This window comes from Miniopterus natalensis, chromosome 17, assembly GCF_054644295.1.
Source record: "Miniopterus natalensis isolate mMinNat1 chromosome 17, mMinNat1.hap1, whole genome shotgun sequence".
In the NCBI taxonomy this organism is placed as follows: Eukaryota; Metazoa; Chordata; class Mammalia; order Chiroptera; family Miniopteridae; genus Miniopterus; species Miniopterus natalensis.
Window position 1 is genome coordinate 12169115 of NC_142097.1, and position 21136 is coordinate 12190250.

The window sequence follows — 21136 nt, forward strand, 5'->3', positions numbered from 1 at the left end:
GGGGAGTGAAGAACATCAGCAGGGATGGCATATATGGATGGCTTGGACGTCCCAAGGGGAAAGGCCACTCTTCGAGGATACAGTGGTCAGGGAGAGACAATGGAGGCCGAGAGAGATGGATGCCTTCTCTTGGCCCCCCAGAGGATGGGAGGGAGCAGCCCCATGGCACAGTCTGCAGAGAGCCAGGCCTCAGGGAAGGGTGGAAGCAAAGGTGTTATTTATTTCAGGGCAGCAGGACATGGCAGGAGCCTATCCTCCGATACATCTGCTGGGGTGCTGGGCTGGGGTGGCCATGGTGGCAGGAATGGACAGATGGACTCATCTGCGGGCCACGGCAAAGTCAGGTAGGATCAATGGAGAGCCAGCCAGAAAAAGTTGGGAGTGGCAGCAGGTTTGGTTCAAGAAAAATGCATGAGGGTTACTACCAGGAAGAGCAGTAGATAAAGGGGGTTCATCCAGGAGGGTGCGTGGTCTTGGGGTCCTCATTCCAGGCTGAGAGTGAGGAGCCACACCTCAGGCCCTATGAACACTGGTGAGAGAGAGCAGGGCCGTGTCACAGGAACAGGGCCCTGGGCAGGCTGGACAGCCAGTGTGAGGGGAAAGCCCTCCCAGGGCCCACTGATAGTCTGCGATAGTCTGGCTATCAGAGCGTGAGCTCCGGGTCAGCGTGGGATCCACGCTGATGGATTAGTTGACTGAGCTCACTTGGGCCTGACAGTGGGCCCCGGGGTCTTCATCTGGGATTTCCTGGGGCTCTCACTGGAGACTGACAGGAAGCACTCAGGGTGTCTAGTGGGAGCCCTTCCAACCTGGCCCACACTGCTGGGCTCAACCACCTAATAAACATGCCAGTGTCGAAACAGATCCCAGATCTCTGCTCCCGAACCCACAGAGAGCTAAAGGGGAAGGCCAATGTTTAGTAACAAGGCAGGTCCGCCACTGCCTTCCTGCTGTTTTCCAAGTGCCCCAAGAACCACGCTCTCTCAGCAGCCAGCAGCCGGCCCTCCCAAGGGCACTGTCGCAGACACTCCTGACGTACAGGTTTTGCAGGGAACTCTCCTCTCTCTCAAGCTGCTAGAATAAGAGTCCCTCTCAGAAACATGCACAAGTTAAGGAAGCCTGCACTGTGCCAGAGAGAACACGGGAGACCTTCTGACTCACGTGGAGCCCCTTCCTCTCCTGTGGGCCCAGGGCTTCACTCAGACGCCCTGCTGCTCGCAGACCCAGCAGTGCCCAGTACAGCAGTCCGAGCAGCCTCCAGGTACTCCCTCCAGAAGCGGGTGAGGGAGGAAGACTCTCCCAACACCACCTCTCATCTGAGCCTCAACGCTTCCTGGCTCTTGAGAAGCTGGACAGACTAGAGGCAAGCACGTAAGCAAGTTAAAACCCCCATGTGACCGGCCTGTGAAGCTGGAGACCGGTGGGGAGCATGAAAAACATACTTCTGAATGCCATCATCTCTGTGAATTGGGACAGCCTAACCCTGAAATGCTGCATTCATGCATGTCCGCTTCTGAAACGAACACGTGGGTAGGTCACGAGGAGGCAGACGGGGATTAGAGAGTGACCTATACACAGCCTTTGTTCGTGAAGAAGAAAAATTCCAGAGGCCTGGGAGAGTGCAAGGCTTCAAACAGGAACATTTCTATCCGAAGGACTCAACTGCCTGCACCTCAGGCTATGAGGTAGAAGTGGACAGGGAGGGAGGCGGGGGAAGGAGGCAGGTGTCAGCCTCACCCTCCCTGAGTCAGAGATGGGGAGACCCAGCCGGTGGGAGGAGCAGGAGAGACTGGAAAGATCCTGAAACAAAGCAAGGGAAGTGCTTAGGAAAGGGACGGCTCCCCACGACCCCCTGGGCCCTGCTGCCTGAGCCGAGGGCAGGAGAACGCACTCCTGCGAACTCTCAGAAGGGTGACAGGGACCTTTATAGGAATAAGTGACTCCACGATGCTTGACCACAGTCCTTTCCCTCCCTGTGCCTCATTTTATATATCTATAAAATAAAAGGAATGGTGTCTGCCTCACACAGATATGAGGATTAAACAAATTAGCACGTGGGAAGCACTTGGAGCAATGCCTGGTACACAGTATTATTATCATTTCTTTCTTTCTGGTGGGTAAGGGGTGGCAAATAATCCACTATGCCCTTATCAAATATAAAAGTATTCTCAGTGGTTCTGTAACATTTCACTTTGCCTGTGGAAAAAAAGATGTAAATTATTTCAAACAGACATGCACATACTTTAAAATACTGTTTATTTAAAAATCAGCACAGTAAAAACTGCCACACAAATAACTTTGAGCTATCAGTGACAGACGATCCTGTCAATTCAAGTATACACATCTGACTCCTCAAATTAAACCCTTTAATTTCCTTGAAGCATTTTTAATTCTGAGGTTATATAAGATTAATCAAGAAAACATTAACATTAAAAAAAAATCAATTTTGTACAAATAAGTGGGATCGAGCAGCTTAAATTATCATCTGGAATACTTACACTTCAGAGAAAAACCCCAGGTGACACCACTATACATATATATGTTACAAAAAAGATTCACATTATCCCATGGGGCATGGCTCACATCATTCATGCTTCACATTTCTCTCACAAGCCTTGGGCAAAACACCAAGGGACCCTTTTTCCGGCAGTGGCCTTATTTTCACACACACCCCTTTTTCTGACTTGTTTCTGAAAACACAGAGGCTTTTCTCACGGTAAAATATGACTTATAAGATGTTCGAGGACCAAGTTATTACGGTTCTTAAGTTTCTTCCTTTCTCTGGAGACCCAGACACGGGGGTCTTCAAGTCATTCAAATCCATCCTCTCCCACAAAGGTTTCTCTGCGGTTCAGAGATGTAGAAGTGTCTGACCTCACCAGGGATGGAAGCGAGCTCTGGACCTTTCACCAGGCACAAGACAAGGCCAAGCCCACCCTTCAAATTTCCTCTGAATTCAGAGAAAGTTTTGTATACAGAATATGCCGACCGAAAACAATGGAAGACTTTGAGGAACTGCACACAAGAAAAATGTGTGCTACTGTTATGCACTGATAACTGGTGTTTCTTACTACTGAGCTGCAACAGAGCAGAGGTTTGCAGTACAGCCTAAGTCTGAGCTCACCACGTGTCTGAACCCAGTGGGGACAAGTGTCCTGCTGGGAAACTGCCAAAGATGAAACAGGAGCCAGGTGATGGGAAAAGACAGTAATTGCACTTTTGTTGGCACTGATCCACCCACAGGTTCAACAGCAACTTGAATCCCTGTATAAAATATACCCATCTATTATTTTTCAAAACATTCTGATCACCAAACTGAGCTAGTGGGTGAATGTATCAATAGGAAAACCATACATTCAGAAAATACGTTGTCATAATCGATTCCTGATTCCTGGGTACTAATCAATGTATCACATTCCGCCATACACTACTAGAACCACTGCCATGACAATGGCAAAATGCAGTGAGGAGGACCTCACAGGCACTTCCTTCTTTTCAGAGCGCGGCACCTTCTGGGCCTGGATGGACAGCTGAGGCCTGAGGATCAACATTTGCTGTGGCCACTTCTCCAGTGCGACACGGGCCCCGTCTTGGAGAGCCTTCAGGCGGCAGCCTCTAAGAATTCCGAGGTGAACACAGCTTCCGCATAATCTTCACACACATCCTGAAGTTCAGCAGCCACGGACCCCAGAGCTTCATCTATCAGCTCTTCTGAAAAGCTGGAAGACAAACAACGCAGCTGAAGGTACGTGCAGCCAAAGAGGAGCGCCATCCCCTTTACTCAGCTGGAGAACACACCAAGTCAGTTCGAAGATTTAAAGGGGAACACAAAAGGCCAAGAAGAGCCAAGATACTTCTGAAGAAGAAAAAACAAGGTGAGGCCTTGCCTTCCTGTATATTAAGACGGTAGCACTTAGACTCTACAATCAGGCTAGAGGGAGGGGCCTGTACTACATACAGGGAGGGACCTCACCCTCAAGGTGGGTGCAACCAGAGGTGACCAGAAACTAACCACCTGCAACCCAGCCCCAGCTCAGCTCCACCACGGACAGTTGCATGCCTTCTCTACGGGACTGGGGGCAGGACACTCAAGTTTGTGTTTCCCTCTTTCTCTTAACACACACACACATGCACGCATGCACACGCACAAGCACATGAACCTTCTTCCAAACTGTTTGAGAGTAAGTTGCAGACTTGATATTCCTCAAGTGCTTCAGTTTACATGACCTAAAAACAAGGACATTCTCTTAAATAACCGTAACTATAAAAATCACATTAACACTGATGCAATACTATTATCTCATCTACAGACCTTTCTCAAAGCTTGCCAACTGCTCACATAATGTCCTTTAAAAGAGAACTCTCCTAGTCCAGGGTCCAGCCCGGGACCCCACGCTGGATTTAGCCATCGTGACTCTTTATTCTCCTTTAACCTGGACTCGTTCTTCAGCTTCTGTCTTTTAGGACCTTACTTTTTAAAGAGTAAAATGTCCCTCAGTCTGGGTTGTCTGATGCTCCCCCACAGGTAGAGTCAGGTTACATGTTTTTGGAACGAATGGCACAGACGGTTGCGTCCCCTCAGTGTGTCTATTATCTTCTCACTGGTGAGTGTGAATTGCTCTCCCTTGGTTATGGTGATGCCTGCCAGGCTTCTCCCTTGTCCAGCGACTATTTTCCCTTTGTGACGAACAAGTACATGTGGGGAGATGCCGTGTGATTATGTAAATACCTTGTTTCTCATCCAACTCACCTGAGTCAATGAGCACAGGGTTGCCAACACTGATTTTCTAATTCCATCCTTCCTTCTCAACCAAGTAGCTGGCATTCTACAGAACAAAGAGCTTTCCTTTCTCCTTTATTTATGTATTCATTCATTCATTCATTCATTCATTCATTCATTCATTCATTCATTCATTCATCATTCATTCATATAGGCTTGGCCTTGGAGACTCTTTACTCAATAGTTTGTAATCCATTACTACTTTTACTTATTTTGATACTAAAATGTCCCAGTCTGGCCAGTAGGAGCCCCTTCAAGCTGGCTCCTGGGTCCCCTTGACATGTCCCCATCATTCTCTGAACACTTCCTCTCTGGCACATGATGTTTCAGGCTCATCTTACATTTCCCAGCCCCAGTCCTGGAATGAGCCATTTCTCCGAGAAGCCCTGGTACCTTTTCATGGAAAACAGTTTTTAGAAACACAGATCTAGGTACTAAATGTGTTTATTGCCACTGGTGCCACTGTCAGGTAGACTCAGACAGACAGACGCACATACTCCATGCGATGTTTCCCTATCTACCAAAAACTATAAACTCATAAAACCTCCAATGCTAGGTCAACAGATGACTCATTCTAGCCTTGCCCCAGAAACCCAGCTCTTATCACTCACAATATACTTACTTATTTGATCAATCCTACAATACAGAGAAGGTAATTTTAGAATCATTAACCCATGCCACCATGTAAAAGAAACCTACGTGCCAGAATCTAGTATGTGTTTACAGATTTTTATTTTTTGTCTTTAACCAGAGAGCACAGAATCAAAATACCACGTTCAAAAGTTACTCTGACTAGTTCTTATGTGTCCCGGCTCCCTTTAGAATGATCTTGTTACTGGACATGCAGTTAGGTTCATGTTTCTGTTTGTATCCCCACTTAGGGTCCCCCTTCATTGATTTGGAGGGATATATAAGAAACATTAACACGGTTCCAAAAGTCAGAATTATACAAAAGAGGTAAACGCAGAAAGTGTTACTCGCCCTCTTCTCCTACCCCCTTTGCCCCATTCCCCTCCCAGCTCTAACACTCTACTATCTCCCTGGCTCACGTGCTATTGTTACTGTGTTTTAAATGCATACACACACCCATAGGACACCAGTTTATTGTTTTATACAGTCAATATTCACTTACCTACATGACTGACCTTTTTAAAAATTCACACCTTCCTATATTTTTGACCTTTCATCTGTGACTGGTTTTGCTCTGGCTAAAAAAATATCCATTTAATATTTCCTACAATAAAGGTCTACTGATAATGAATTTTCTCAGCTTTGTCTGGAGGCTCTCTTACCTTCCTTCCTGAAATACATTTCACTGGGCTTAGAACTCCAGGTTGGAAAGTCTCCTCTTTTAGAATTTTAAAAGATATGCTAGATCGTCCAGCTTCCATTGTCTGTTTCCTTTTCATTCTTCCTCCAGCTGATTTTAAGATCTTCTCTTTCTCTTTGCTTTTTCAACATTCTTATGACATGCCTATGTCTAGATTTACTTTTCTTTTTGTTGCTTGGGGCTTCTGGAGCTCCCTGAATTTATAGCCTGATGTCTTTGTCATTTTAATGGCTGTGCCCAACGGTAATGGCTGTGTCCAACGGGCCTACAGTTTGGAGCTACTGTAGTTCCTGTGACTGTCATGTCCCTCTGCTGCCTGGTTCTTCTCCACCATATACCAGGCATTGTATTTGAAAATTCTAAATGTAATTTAAGTCTAGGATGATGTTCTGTACACTCAGAGGAAATTTACGTTAGCTTCTGCCTCATGCCTGGCGGACAATAATCTAGAACCACCGCGATACAATCTGCAGAACTAGATAATCTGGAGTTGAGAGGAGTCCAAGAGGGGCTGCCGGCATCCAGGTCACCCTCACTTCAGGGTCCCCAACAAGTTAAGGCAGGTTCCCCAACAAGTGAGGCAGGTTCCCCAGGGCAACTCCCCACCATGGCAAGCCCGAGTACCACCCTCTGTCTTCTGATCTGGAAATGTCACTCAAGGTGCCCTGTCCCCCCAGAATGGACACTGCAGTGCCAGGCAGGGGCTAACACCAACCCCCATCTGCCTTCTCCACGATCCTGCCCCAGTTATTCTGCGTCACCTAGTTAACTTCCTGATGCCTTCCAGCACTTACGCTTTATTTTTAATCTAGCATTTCTATTAAGAGTTACCGCAGTGGGAGAAGTGGTCCCAATTACCCTGTGCGTCATCCAGTGATTACCTTGTTTCTGTACTTGCTTTGCTTTCCACATTCCTATTGCGAATTCTTCTACATTATGAAATCATCATACTATGAAATGCCAAGGCACTCCTAATGCATTCAAACACATTAAGTAATGTATCTGTTTTCTTCTTTTTGACCTTCCTCACCCTGCTATCCCCCTGCGGGAACCATTCCTCCTGGAGTTCTTTCCTCCTACTCCTGCTCACTGAGTTCTTGGAAATAGCTTTGGCCATTTTTCTGGAAGTTCGCTGTCGGAGTCTAAGTTTCCTAAATCCTGTCTTCCTCTTTCCCAATGTGCACCTGTACTGGTGGCATGCACCGTCCAGCAGCTTACTGAGAAAGTACATGGGGACTAGATTTTTGGAAACTTTGCACTACCCTGATACTTAACTGATGGTTTAGCTAAGCACTGGATTTAGGTTGAGTTTTGGAAGCATGCTCTAGTACCTGCTAGCAGCATTGCTCCTGAAAACTGTGTGCCATTCTCAGTCCTGATTATTTGAACAGGCCAAGTTTCAGCTCTCTGGAACGTTTTATCATCTTTTCCTTACACTGAAATGTTCAAATTTCCTTTTCGAATGATGTGCCACCGTGTGTTCTGTCTTATTTGTTCACTCACTCACTCCGTCTCCATCTAGAGACTAACAGTTTTCTGGGAAATGTTCTTAATAGTATTTCTTTGATAATTTCCCATTCTTCCATTTTCCCTATTCTCACATTCTAGAACTCCAATTATTCAGATGTTGGATGCTATAAACTGAAAATCTGTGTGCCCTCTATCCTACCCGTATCTTAAAGCCTAATCCCCAAGGTGATGGTATTTGGAGGTGGAACCTTTGGGAGGTAATTAGGTCATGAGGGTGGAGCCCCCATGAATGGGATTAGTGCCCTTATAAAAGAGACACAAGAGAAGATCTCTCTCTTGGCCATGTGAGAGTACAAGAAAACACTGTCTGCAAAATAGGAAGCAGGCCCTTGATCTTGGACTTCCCAGCCTCCAGAACTATAAGGCATTAATTTTTGCTGTTTAAGCCACTCAGCCTGTGGTATTTGTTATAGCAGCCTGAGCTAAGACATTCGATTTCCTAGAATAATCCTCTAACTTTAAAATCTCTTCTTCACTATTATCTAACCTTGGTTTGTTTTTTTTAATTCTACTTGCTGAGTGATGACTTTTTCTTTGAATCCTTCTAGTGAATTTATTTCAGCCATATTTTTAATTTCTAAGACCTTTTGTTTTATTCTTTGAAAGTTTATTTTTAATAATATCCTGTTCTACCCTGGCTAGTGTGGCTCAGTTGGTTGAGCATCGTCTCTTGCACCAAAAGGTCACTGGTTTGATTCCCGGTCAGGGCACGTGCCCAGGTTGCCGGTTTGGTCCCCAGTCAGGGTGTGTGCAGGAGGCAGCCAACCAATGTTTCTCTTTTTCCCTCTTCCTTCCTCTCTAAAATCAACAAAAACATATTAAAATATATATATATCCTGTTGTTTCATGATGAAATACTTCACTTATTCTCTGAGAATATTAATTCTCATTTGTTTCTAATGTTTTGTTCTCCTTCCTGCACTGTCTTGGCTTCCTCAGAGATCTTTTTATCTGTACATGAGGCTATACATCTTTCCTGGCTTTCACCAAATGTCCCCAATATTCAAGAACCAGAGCGTCACAGCCTCCTGTTTTCTGAATTAATCACACCTATGCCTTACGTGCATCCGGTGCTTCTCATGCCTGCGTTTTACCAGGTGTTTCTGCATAAATCAGCCTGGTTCTTGGCTTCACCCTCATCAGGTACTTGGCTCTCTCTGGTTTGCTAAGTCATTTGCTATTTGTCTAACTGCTTTATGGCTTTCAAATTCCATTGCTATTTCTTGTTTGTTGTCATTTACAGGTTCATGCCTTTTATTTATTCTTTTAGTGACATATAGTTGGTTAGAGATATAGGATAAAGATTAACGCATATGTTCAATCTATCTTTTCACCCAGAAGCCTCCTGATTTGTTTTTTAAACCAGGAATCCTTACAAGTTTGCTTTCACCACAAGCATCACCTAAGCCTTTCCTTTCACCATCACTCACTTATTTACATCCAGGTTACAGTATCTGCTCCCTTTGATCACTGAAACAGTGCTTTTCCTCAGGTGTAAGGAGAAATGGAGACATTAAAGAAAAAAAAATATCTAAGTTCTCCCTCATACAAGAGGCTATTAAGTGAAGTCAACTGTCTTAGGATAATTTTCCAAGATCTGATCAAGACACCTCTCGCTTTGAAACACTCAAATCAGAAACAAAAGCAAGAGATAAAAAACAGAGGTAGAAAATTCAGATGCCCTGTCATGTGAGGGCCAAAGAACAGCAGAGGAGGAGGACACCTGCAGAGGCCCAGGCGTATTTCAATAGCTCCGTCCTCTACAGTCACCTATTACTCCATATAGGTTGAGAGCGCTTTCCCTACTGCAACAGACAACTATGAACAAAGTGTATCATTTATCAAGTGGTAGAACATACAAGGAACAGTCTATCTTCCTTGGCTTGTTTTTGGATTTCCCAATATGTCAGTTAACTTAACCACCCAGACAGGCTCTGGGCAAACAAGAAAGCATGCTGCAGGACTCTGTGTTCACACAGAAGCAAGTCAAGTTTACCTCCTCTCCTCCCCCACAAAATAAACTTCTACCAGAACCAAAGAGCTCGTATATTAAAGGGGAGTTTTAGGACCTCAGGTTAAACCTGGGGGATTGATATAAATGATTATCTCGGATCCCACCCAGAACTCCACTAAAATAAAAGGAAATAAACAAATACATCAGTCTACAAGGAGAAAAATAAGACAACAGTAGATGAGAAATGTCCAAGACTTTCTGAAAATAAAATGCACACAAAAGAATCCTAACTCAGCAGGACAGAGGGAGCTGAAACCCAGGAGCCTGTCCAGAGAGATGTCAAGGAAAAGCAAGCTGATTTGTCTCACAAAACAAAGACTCGGGTAGTAAGAGTACTGAAGCTCATGAAGGTGGAGGGAGGTACGGGGTAGGAAATCAGGGCATGGGTTGAAAATCTGCAGAATGAGCAGCTAGATTGATAGGTCTCCACCCCTGCTCCTGGCAGCTAAGTGACAATCCCTCCACCTCCACAAATGAAGGAAGGTGTAGATTCTTTGGAAAAAATAAACCCATAATTTTAAACTCACCGAATCAATCAAGTATGAAGACAGAATAAAGATACTTTCAAACAGGCAAATGTCAAGAAATTTCCCCCAATACACAAAGCAAGACATGCTTCACCAAAGGAAGAGAGTAAACCGAGAGAGGGCACAACAAGGGCACCAGGGGTAAAAGCCTCTGACCTGGGAGGGGGTCATCCTACACTCAGGGCCAGGAAGAAGGAAGCCCAGAGCAAGAGCCACATGGCAGATACAGAGCAGCAGAGCCAGGCTGGGGCAGCATGGGGGAGAGGGGGCCTCAGGAGAAAGTGTAGGGGTGGAGGTGAGAGACAGAGATTAACTGATCCGCTTGATCCTTGAGGAAAACTACACTGAGATGTTGGCTAGTGGGAAAAGTTAATAAATATATAAAAGAACAAGCAAATAATAAAGAGGCAATTATTAACTCCTGGAATATGTTTAAAACTTGCTCAAGAAAGAACAGAATCACAGTATGCTACTTGGCTCAGTGATAAAAAATATTTGCATGTTTATAATAAATTGATACCCATGAGGAATTTAAACTTGGGACCAATTTAAAAAGAATGAATTAGGATGTACACATATCCTTAAATTAACCAGTTACATGAAAAAAGGTTGCCCTTTCTTCAAAACTTTGTTAGCAGTAGGGCTGTATTTCCAGACTCCACAAAGCGACTTTTCTCAGGGGAGGTGGCCCTAGAAGGAGAAGGGTTACAGGAAACACTGCAGAGCCCAGAGGCCTGATCCTATGTGCAAGTTTGTCCCAACTGTGAGATTTCACGACCATAGGTGTTTCTGACCCAGTGATATCTTGTGTTCTTTGATGCACGTAGCCCTCTAATGGCAACAGGAAAGCCTCCCTGACCTGACTAGTGTGCCTCTGCCTAAGAAGGGGAGGCTGCAGACACTCCTTTGGGTGACATCACCCAGGCTGTTTTACAGTCTCTTCCAGCTGAAAACAGGACGTTAGCAGAGAAACCAGACCACTAGCCTAAAAGCAACCACTGGAACTCTACGGCTGAAAGTACAGCATGAGAACTTGGCCAGTCCTTTCTCCAGCCTTTCTGTCAGTTACATTTGGCACCTGGCTCCTAAAGAGAGGTACGTAACATTTTACTGACCTTTCAGCAATCAGCCATGGATTGAAGGAGCCCACGGCCTCATGAGAGACCATCCGGAGGTACCGCTCGTAGCGGCTGCAGTAGTCACCGATGCTGCGTCGCATGGCAGGGGGGACAAGAAGGGCAGTGCGGCCCTTCCTCTGTCCAGAATCTTCTGACAGGGAGAGAGGGTGAGCCTCTCTTTTCTCCGACTTCTCCTCTGTTCCCACACTGTCATCCAGGGAACTGAGAGCAAATTAAAAGTATGATAACATTCAGCATCACCTGTAAGCAAGGGTAACCCGTTCAACTCACCCTGCTGGTTTGCCAATCAAAGGCTGCTTTCATTTCTCGCTCTCACAATGAATAAAACTCAACACGTTATCACCACTCAGTTTCCCCTTTTCACTGGACTAACCTTCCCCATGGTGGGAGTTCCTGTCCCGCAGACAAAAGAAGTCTTAAAGCAAATCCTGCGGTAATTATCAGTGTAACCACCATGCCAGTGTGATGCCTTCAACAGTAAAAACCAGGCTCCTTAAGATGCAACATAATCTATGCCCATTTCATAAACACCCTATTTTACTGAGCCATCTTGGAGTTTGGGAAGATCTTGCTCAAAAGACCCTCTCTGTCTTGTGGGACTTGAAGGAACACAAGATTCAACAATATCAAAGGTAGCCAATTACAATGAAATCAAGAGTCTCGCTAGTGCTTACTTGCCGTTCCACGGCCTCTCCAGCACGATGTTGACGTTCGCGTTTGAGTCTTTGCGAGCTACCGTGCTTGTGATCCTGATCGGATGAGGAGGAGGGGGCCTTCCGCTTGCTGCTGCCATTTTTTGGTCTGGAAAAGAAGAGACATAAAGTGACTGCATGTAAAGAAGACTCTGCACATATCAGAGCGACCCATCGGCCAATGACCTGTGAGGAAGTCACATGCATCCCTCTTAAGCATAATAGATTCAGCGAACTGTGCAATGAAAAATAATGCTTGTTTTAAAGGAAAAGGCGAATTTAAAAGTTACAGAGACACAGCCAATGAGGAATCACTGTTAAGAAATAACAAACTCCATCTTCAGCCGCTGCTCGCTCTGAGGAAGACTCCACGAGGAGTCTGCGCAAAGCCCGGGCTCTGCGGGTTCCCTTAGGACCCAGCTGCCATTCCAGGGTCCTCAGTAGCTGGGTTTGTTTCTTAGCCTTTAAATGGTTTGATCAAGGAGAAGGAAGAAGCCCACTTACACCTGAGCACTGAATTAGCTGATTTGATTTGTCGGTGGCATCGCTGGAAAATCTGTGTATGATACCAAAACATTAACCTATTAACTGGACCTTGTAGGCCTGGCAGCTCTTCTGAGATCTGGACTATTTATAATTTTAAATGCATTTCAAGTGTAGGAAGATCTGTCCTTCTCTTAGGTAAGGAGAATCTCTAGTCAAAGAACTTTCTCTAACTCATTTATATGCTTGTGATTTCTTACCATCAGGAATACTGACTGCATAAGTGGGTTTTTGTAAAATTATTGCAAATAGTACAAGCAATTTTCAATTGTTCACAGAAAGAGAAGACATACAGATTAGACCCTGAACAATCCAAAAGTCACTTTAATTTGGTTTTGTGATGCAAATGAACATACCATCTGAACAACCAGAAACATAGGGCTCTTACTATGATTCCACGATTCTGGAATCTAAGTGTCTGAAAATTAATTTCAGTTCTTAGTGTTTTAAGAGCTCCTTTTCACTGTGTCCCTAGGCTTTATGCAGAGTCACAGATAGTGACTAATAATTCAAATTGCCCTTGAAAAAGAGAACACAGAGTCCTAGGTTAAGACTGTCATTTGCATGATGCAACCTAATTTTGTGCCAATGGCTAAACCATCAGTGAAACAAATCGCCCTTTCCTCTGCTTCCACACGGAAAGGTGCCGAGGTGTCCACTGATCACTGAACCACAGCCCGCAGGGCCGTCCCTGGGCCAGGCCAGTGCCAGGTGCAGTGGGAAGCCCACCTGAGCATGATGAACACTCTGGCCTCAGAGGCCCTGCCACTGAGCTGGGAGAGACAAGGCCTCTCCCCAGACAGCTCCACAAGGCAGGACAGGCCGGAAGCCTGTGGGAGCTCACAGGCCTGCGCGGGAGGGAGCCGAGTTCCAACCCGGGAATCCCGGGAAGAGCACTGCAAGCTCTGTCCAGGCGGGATCATGTGAGCCGGGCCTCAAGGATGGTGTCGATGGTTTCATGAGGATGTGGGATTAGGGCTGGGGGAAGAACAAACAAAGGAGCAAAGGACAGAGTGCTTGAAAACGACCTGAACAGAAAGGGAACAAATTAGTACTGTGGTTAGAGGCCCATCCTTCTGTCAAAATTTGACATGGAGAACACTTTTTCTAAGACAACACCCCAAACACATATTTTTTAAAAACTGTAAGTGAAACCCTGGCCGGGTGGCTCAGTTGGTTGGGCGTCATCCCATACACCAAAAGGTTTCAGGTTTGATTCCCGATCAGGGTACATGCCCAGGTTGCAGGTTCGATGCCCAGTCGGGGCGCGTACGGGAGGCAACTGACCGATGTTTCTCTCTCTCCCTTCCTCTCTCTCTAAAATCAATAAAAACATGTCCTCAGGCAAGGATAAAAAAATTATATGCGACCCAGGCTACTGTTGTAAGCTGTCTGTACCCACAATTTCTTCTCCATTCCTTAGTACTCATCGTACTTAAATTCCTTCAGAGGGAATGTTTAACCACGGTCTACTCACCTCTTCACTGAGGAGGCAGTAACCGATAAGCTGAGTCAAACAATCTGAGTAACACTTCCCGGATGAAAAGGTGATAGTAGCCTAGCAACTGTGGCCCAAATGCGTCTGAATGAATTTTTACAAGTGGGGAAGTAAAGCGAAGGTCTTTTCAACAAACGGTATGAGAACAAATGGATAACCATTAAGGAGGACAAATGAGCCGCAACCTCTACTTCAAACCAGCAGCCAACTTTATTCAAGATGAATCCTAGACCTAAATGTAAAAGCTAAAACCATAAAGTTTCTAGAAGAAAACGAGACTCTCTTCTCAAATTGAGACTAAGCAAAGGTTTCTTAGATCAGAGAAAGCAAAACCAACACAAGAAAAATTGAAAGTTCGACTTTGTCAAAATTAAAAGTGTCTTCCTGTAATAAGACACATTTGAGAAAATAAATATGTGAGCCAAAGATGGGGAAAAGTACTTGCAAACATTGAGTAGATCAGTGGCTGCCGGGTGAGGGGAGGGACAGTGGGGAGTGACTGAATGGACGCTGGGCTTCTTTCTGGGGTGAGAAAAATGTTCCAGAATTAGAGAGCAGTGATGTTTGCACAACTCTACAAATATACTAAAAACTATTAAAAGGGTAAATTTTATGGCATGTAAATTATATCTTAATAAAGCTGTTATAAAAAAACCTATTTATGACAAAGAATGAATATCCAGAATGCATAAAGAATTCCTGTAATTCAAAAATAAGATAACCCATTAGAAAAATGTTTGAATACTTCACAAGGGAAAATATAAAAATGGCTCATAATCGCTTGAAAATGTTCTAAACCTCATTAGTCACCACGGAAATGAAATGTAAACCAAAGTGAGCTATCACTACACACCCGCCAGCACGGTTACAGTTAAAGACGGACAACGTCAAATGTTAGCAAGGACATGGAACAACAGGAGCTCAATTAGATGGGAGTATAAAATGGTACGGCCACCTGGGGAAAGGTTTGGCAGTTTTTATAAAGTTAAGCATACATATCCCATGACTAGGCAAGCCTGCTCTTGGGTATATATCCAAGAAAAACAAAAGCACATGTCCACACAGACTATATATGAATATACAGGATGTCCCAAAAAGTATATACTTACCCTGGCCAGCACGGCTCAGTGGTCAGAGAATTGGTCCATGCACCAAAGGTCATGGGTTCGATCCCCGGCCCCAGTTGGGGCACATACAGGAGGCAACCAATCGATGTGTCTCTCTCACATTGATGTTTTTCTCTCTCTCTCCCCCGCCCCCGTCTCTCTCCCCTCTCTCTCTCCCCGCCTCTCTCCTCTCTCTCTACCCCCCGCCTCTCTCCTCTCTCTCCCCCCTGCCTCTTTCCTCTCTCTCTACCCCCTGCCTCTCTCCTCTCTCTCTAACCCCCACCTCTCTCTCTCTCTCCCCTGCCTCTCTCCTCTCTCTCTCCCCTGCCTCTCTCCTCTCTCTCTAACCCCCGCCTCTCTCTCTCTCTCCCCTGCCTCTCTCCTCTCTCTCTACCCCCCGCCTCTCTCTCTCCCCCCTGCCTCTCTCCTCTCTCTCTACCCCCTGCCTCTCTCTTCTCTCTCTACCCCCTGCCTCTCTCCTCTCTCTCTACCCCCTGCCCTCTCCCACTCTCTCTAGAAGATCAATGGGAAAAACATCCTTGGGTGAGGGTTAACAAACAAACAAAAAATGTACACACTCTGAATGGTTACAAAGTCAGTGTTTATTAACATACAGTTCATTTTCTAAATTTAAAAGAATCTACAGAAATGAACACTTGATTTTGTAATGCCTGTTTTCAAACTGATGACCGTTCTGGCCCAGGCACTGATAATGCAAAGCAATGGAACGGCAAACACCAAGAATTATTTCGTTCGGTATTTGTGTGCCCTCAATTTGTTGACTGTTGCCGGTTTGTACCGTAAACTTTATCTTTTATGCATCCCCATAAAAAAAATCTAATGGCAGTTTAGGATAAATTTTCTTTGTTTAAAGCTTAGTTTGACTTCACCCATTATTTCAAATCAGTTAAACCTGAAAAGGAGTGAAAATTAAGTGAGTTACCAGCTGTTAAAGTGTGTATACATTTTTGGGGACACTATATTCATAGCAGATTTATTTCTAATAGCACAAAACTAGAAACGACCAAATGTAGATCCACAAGCAAATGGCTAACTAGATGTGGCACATGCAGAAAATGGAATACTACTCAGCAACGAAAAGGAATGAAATGATACAAGTGTAGTAGGCTGAATAATGGCTTTGCAAGGTTTCCACAGTCTAATCCCCGGAACCAGGAACCTGAGAATGTCCCCCTCTATGGCAAGGGGGACTTTAAGAATCCTGAGATGGGGAGAGTATCCTAGATTATCAGGGTCTGCCCTAAATGTAACCCAAGTGTACTTATAATAGGCAGCCAGAGGAAGATTTGACTACGGAAGAGAAGGCAATGTGACAACAGAAAACAGAGTCTGGAGAAGTGTGGTCACGAGTCAAGGAATGCAAGCAGCCTTAGAAGCTGCCTACACCTTGATTTTAGCCTTTTAAGACTTGATTCAGACTTTTGACCTCCAGATGTGTAAGAGAATAAATTTGTGTTTCAAATCACTGAATCTGTGCTTTAACTTGTTACAAACTTAAATCTGTTACAGTGGCAACAGGAAACAAGTATCAGATAAATCTATAAAACATCATGCTGAATGAAAGAAGTCTTAGACAAAGAATCTATATGTATGATTCCATTTATACGAGAGTCTAAAACAGGCCTAACTAATCTGTAGAAGAAAAAAAGCACAACTGTTGCCTGGGTTGTGGGGAACTGACTGAGAAGGAGCATAAGGGAACCTTCTGAGGTGATGATAGAGTCTGTATGTTGATAGGCATTTGGATAACAAAAGTGTATCCATTTATGAAAACTCAGGAAATGGCACAGTTAAGATTTGTGCATTTTATTATATGTAAATTTTACCTCAAAGGAAAAAGAGCCATACATAGTAAACTCTAGTTGCTGATACACAAGTTGAAATGTTTAGGCAGACATGTACTGATGTCCGAAACTTACTTTGAATTGCATCCAAAAATAAGACGAATTGATAAATGGACAGAGGATAAATAAATAAAGCATACAGAGCAAAACATTAATTGTAGAATCTACAAGGTGGGTGTTCACTGTAGAATTTTTTCAACTTTTCTGTATGTTTGAGAATTTTCAAGATATATTGTTGGGGTAAAAGTGAGGGGAACACTCACCATTTTTTTCTTCCTGCATCCAAAGATGAAGATCAGTATATACAATTTTAGTATATCTCTGACGAACTGTCTCCTGGTATTTCTTTAAAAAAAAAAAAAAGTTTAATTCATAAGAATAAATTAGTTTCATTACAAACCAGAGCTAGTAAGAAAGTCATAGCTCAGCAGACACATTTGATACAGACACACTGCCAGAAATGAGCATCTGCCAGGGCAGGAAGTGATTAGTTTATGAGGTGAAGCCTAAAATAAAATGAAGCAATCAAACTAATTAATCTAATTTAGACAGCGCTGCCCACTGGAGCTTGCTGTGATGATGGAAATGTATAGCTGCCATGTCTAATACAGTAATCACAGACTAGGGACCACTCTGACCACTTGAAATATGAGTGGTGTGTTCAATCTTAATTCATTTACATTTAAATAGCCACATTTGGCTAGAGACTACCATACTGGACACTTCAGGTCCAAACAGTTACCCCCAAGACTGGGAAATCAAGTTACAAGACTGGGATAAACTATACATCTTTAAATTTTCAAAAAGCAACACGGGATTGTCTTCCCTAATATTTCTACTTAGTAGCAAAGCCAAAATGAGATTTAATCGTGGTGCAATTATTTAAAAAATGCTGAACTGGCTGTTAGGAGGCCTAGGTGGATTTTCATCCTAGCTCTGGTGGGAATGTCTTTTCAACCTTAGCCACATCACTTACTCCCTTATTGTGTCTCAATTTCCTGCTCTGAACAACCCCGGGGTTGGGTCAGGTGATATCCAAGACTGAGAATTCTGAGAAAAGCATTCTAAAGGAGTATCATGGAAATTAAAGAAGGAAAACTTCTCTGTGATGCGTCAGGATCACATGCGAGCTGGGAAGAAGAGGCAAAGCAACAGCATTTACAGGCTGAGGGATGAAGGAGCCCATGGTCCTGGTGTTTTCTTGAATCACATCAATGATATCATGGGAAACTGATAATGATCACTTCCTGAGTTATGTGCCCAGAAGTAAGCTACTAGGGGCATGACGACACATAATGTCTCATTTTATCTTTAAAAATACCCTACTTATTAGAGAGGGTAAGTGATTTATCAAGGTCATACACTTGGTTGGCAGATGAGCCAGGACTTAAAGCCAGTGGTGTGATTCTGAAGCACTGCTAATCCACAGAAACGAGAGGACCTGCACTCAGCAGAGGCCAGTCCCCCGTGGCCAACCAGAGCCTGCAGCCCCAGACCTACTTCCATTTCCTCCATTCGGCGCAACATGGTCTCCAGATACAGGCTGTCCCCTGAGGTGGCCAAGGCGTCAGGCTCCAAGATCTTAGAATGAGTCATAGCTCGGAGCTCATGAGTAGTATCTTCCAAAATATCATCCAGCTGAGGACTGTTGTATTTACAATCAACCGCAGTAGCCTGCGAAACAAGGGAAAGGGATGGAAAGGCAAAACAAAGACAACGGAGGAACTTAGATTAATTTTGAGCACAATAAACCAACCACGTGGTGATCCACCCTGCAGTTTCTTTTCTTTTTAATCCTCACCTGAGGACATCTTTTCCAGTGCTTTCAAAGAAAGAGAGAGAAGTATTAACGCGAGAGAGACTTATCAATTGGTTGCCTCCTGCCTGTGCTCCGACCAGGGCCGGGGACTGAGCCTGCAACCAAGGCTCGTGCCCTTGCCCGGAATGGAGCTCAGGACCCTTCAGTCTGAGAGCTGATGCTCTAACCCTTGAGCCAAACCAGCTAGGGCCTAACTGGCAGTTTCTGTGCTAAATCAAATCTCTAAGTCAGTAAATATCAAAATCAGTAATATTAGTACAATTTTTACCAGTCACTGAAACAGAAGCATTAACCAAGTAATACTATTATTGTCCATGTACAGCAGGGGTGGCAAACATCCAGCTCACGGGCCGTTTGGTCTGACCCTACCAAGGCAACCATAGGCAGGGCTTGAAATTCAATAAATCTAGGAGCTATTTTTATAAATAATTTTTAAGTTCATAATTTTGTATGGCCCGTGAATGATGTTATATTCAAATGGCCCTTGGCAGAAAAAAGGTCCTGCACCCAATGTAAAGTATCATTATTATCTGCTTTGCCAGTTGGTAAATCAAGTAAAGCAAGTATCTTCCTTGTTCTATACTCAGAATATCCAATATTTTACATGCTACATACCCCCCAGAGAATGCACCTATTCTCTTCTGGGTCAATGTTTTTGCTTCATGACATCACAAAGTTCACAATTCTTTTCTTTGCTTGAGACTTTCTGCCTACAACCCAGGAGAGCTTGACCAGCCTTTCTTGACCTTATATTCTTGACAGTCATAAAGCACTTTACGATTTGCACAGCATCTTTATATGCATTGTACTTTCTAATTCTAATACACATCTATACTGTATACGATCATAATATATGTCTATAATCTTCTCTGAAAGAAGTTTTGCAAAGGATGTCTGCTGCAGGCCCTCACCGGTGGCCCGTCGTCCCGCGCTCCCAAAGGTTGCAGGTTTGATTCCCAATCAGGGCACGTGCCCAGGCTGTGGGTTCGGCCCCTGGTCTGGGTGCACAGCCAGAGGTAGCCAACCAATGTTTCTCTCACATCAGAGTTCCTCTCGCTGTCTCTGAAATCAGTGACAGCATATCCTTGGGTGAGGAGTAAAAAAATGTCTGCTGGGCAAATGATCCTATCAGGCTTTGGAATGAGACATGTCTGGGACCACAGCCTGGTTCTGCTCAGTGATGCGCCTGTAACGGTGGCAAGTTTACTTAGCCTCTCGTCTGTAAAATGGGAACAGTAATCCTGTAGGTAAGTTGTAAGGATTACACAGGCACTGGCATGTCGTACGCAGAACAGTGGCTGACACAAAGGAAGGCAGTTGCAGTCGCAGCCAGTTTTAAAAAACTTTTAAGAATTCACAGAAAATGATTAACAGCCAATAAAGATATGAAGAAATACCCAATGTTAATCAAAGTTAAAGAAATCAGAATCAGTTGAATAACCAGTATGATAAAATCACAAAACTCCAGAGACAACTAAGCCAGTAATGGGGTCGAGCTCACTGAGCTGCACGTGTTTGTACGTGGGCTGAACCTCACCTGTAAAGGACAGAATGTCAACAGCACCGTGTGCCGCTAACAAAGACTGAAAGGCCTTGGTGTGCTGACGTGGGGAGATTGCCAAGCAAGAAGCTGGGTGCAGAACCAGCATATGAGATCCCTTTGTGGGGAGGTTCCACTTTCTATATTATACTTTCTGCATTGTTTGAAGTTTTAGTCATGCGCATATATAACTTTAAATTTTAAAAGAACTCATACATTTTGGAAAAATATATTTCAAGTGCCAGTTCAGTGAGTGACAACAGCAGCAGCAATAGGCAAATATGCTGCAATGGTACCCTTCCAGAGCTCCGTCCTGATATCAGAGGTCGTGCTGTCTGTGGGTAAATCACTGAGAGCTGTATTTTACTGGTGAAGTGCAGCAAGCACCTTCTCCATCTCGGAGACGCAACTTCTGAGAACCTGAGTTCACGGTCCCGCAGCCCCCTGGTCAGTCAGCGCAGCAAAATAATTCTTTTTCTTCACTGAGGTTTCTGTTTGTTCATTTTTATTCAGTTATTTATAAACATTGACTTTTTAAAGAAGACTTTTAATTCATTTTTTTTTTAGAGAGAGAGAGGGATGGAGAGAGAGAAAAATCTATAGGCTGCCTCCTGCACGCCCCCTACTGGGGATCAAGTCCACAAACCAGGCACCTGCCCTGACCAGGAATCAAACCGGTGACCTTTCAGTGCACAACTGGGCCGCAAGGGCCTATAAACATTGATTCTTGATGGTGTGTTTGGGAAGCTCTTT

General features: G+C 44.3%; 1 protein-coding gene across 1 annotated transcript in view; it reads right to left on the minus strand.

Annotated features, from left to right (window-relative positions):
- Window positions 1–2239: 2239 nt before the first annotated feature.
- The window catches only part of KIAA0753 (KIAA0753 ortholog), a 47209-nt gene continuing 28312 nt past the window's right edge, over window positions 2240–21136 (minus strand). The window contains exons 14-18 of the mRNA XM_016200963.2: window positions 18525–18698; window positions 17288–17369; window positions 11995–12121; window positions 11297–11521; window positions 2240–3719 (exon numbers count right to left, since the gene is read on the minus strand). Coding sequence (XP_016056449.2) covers window positions 3602–3719; window positions 11297–11521; window positions 11995–12121; window positions 17288–17369; window positions 18525–18698 — 726 coding nt within the window. The 3' untranslated portion in view covers window positions 2240–3601. The remainder of the gene's footprint in view (window positions 3720–11296; window positions 11522–11994; window positions 12122–17287; window positions 17370–18524; window positions 18699–21136) is intronic.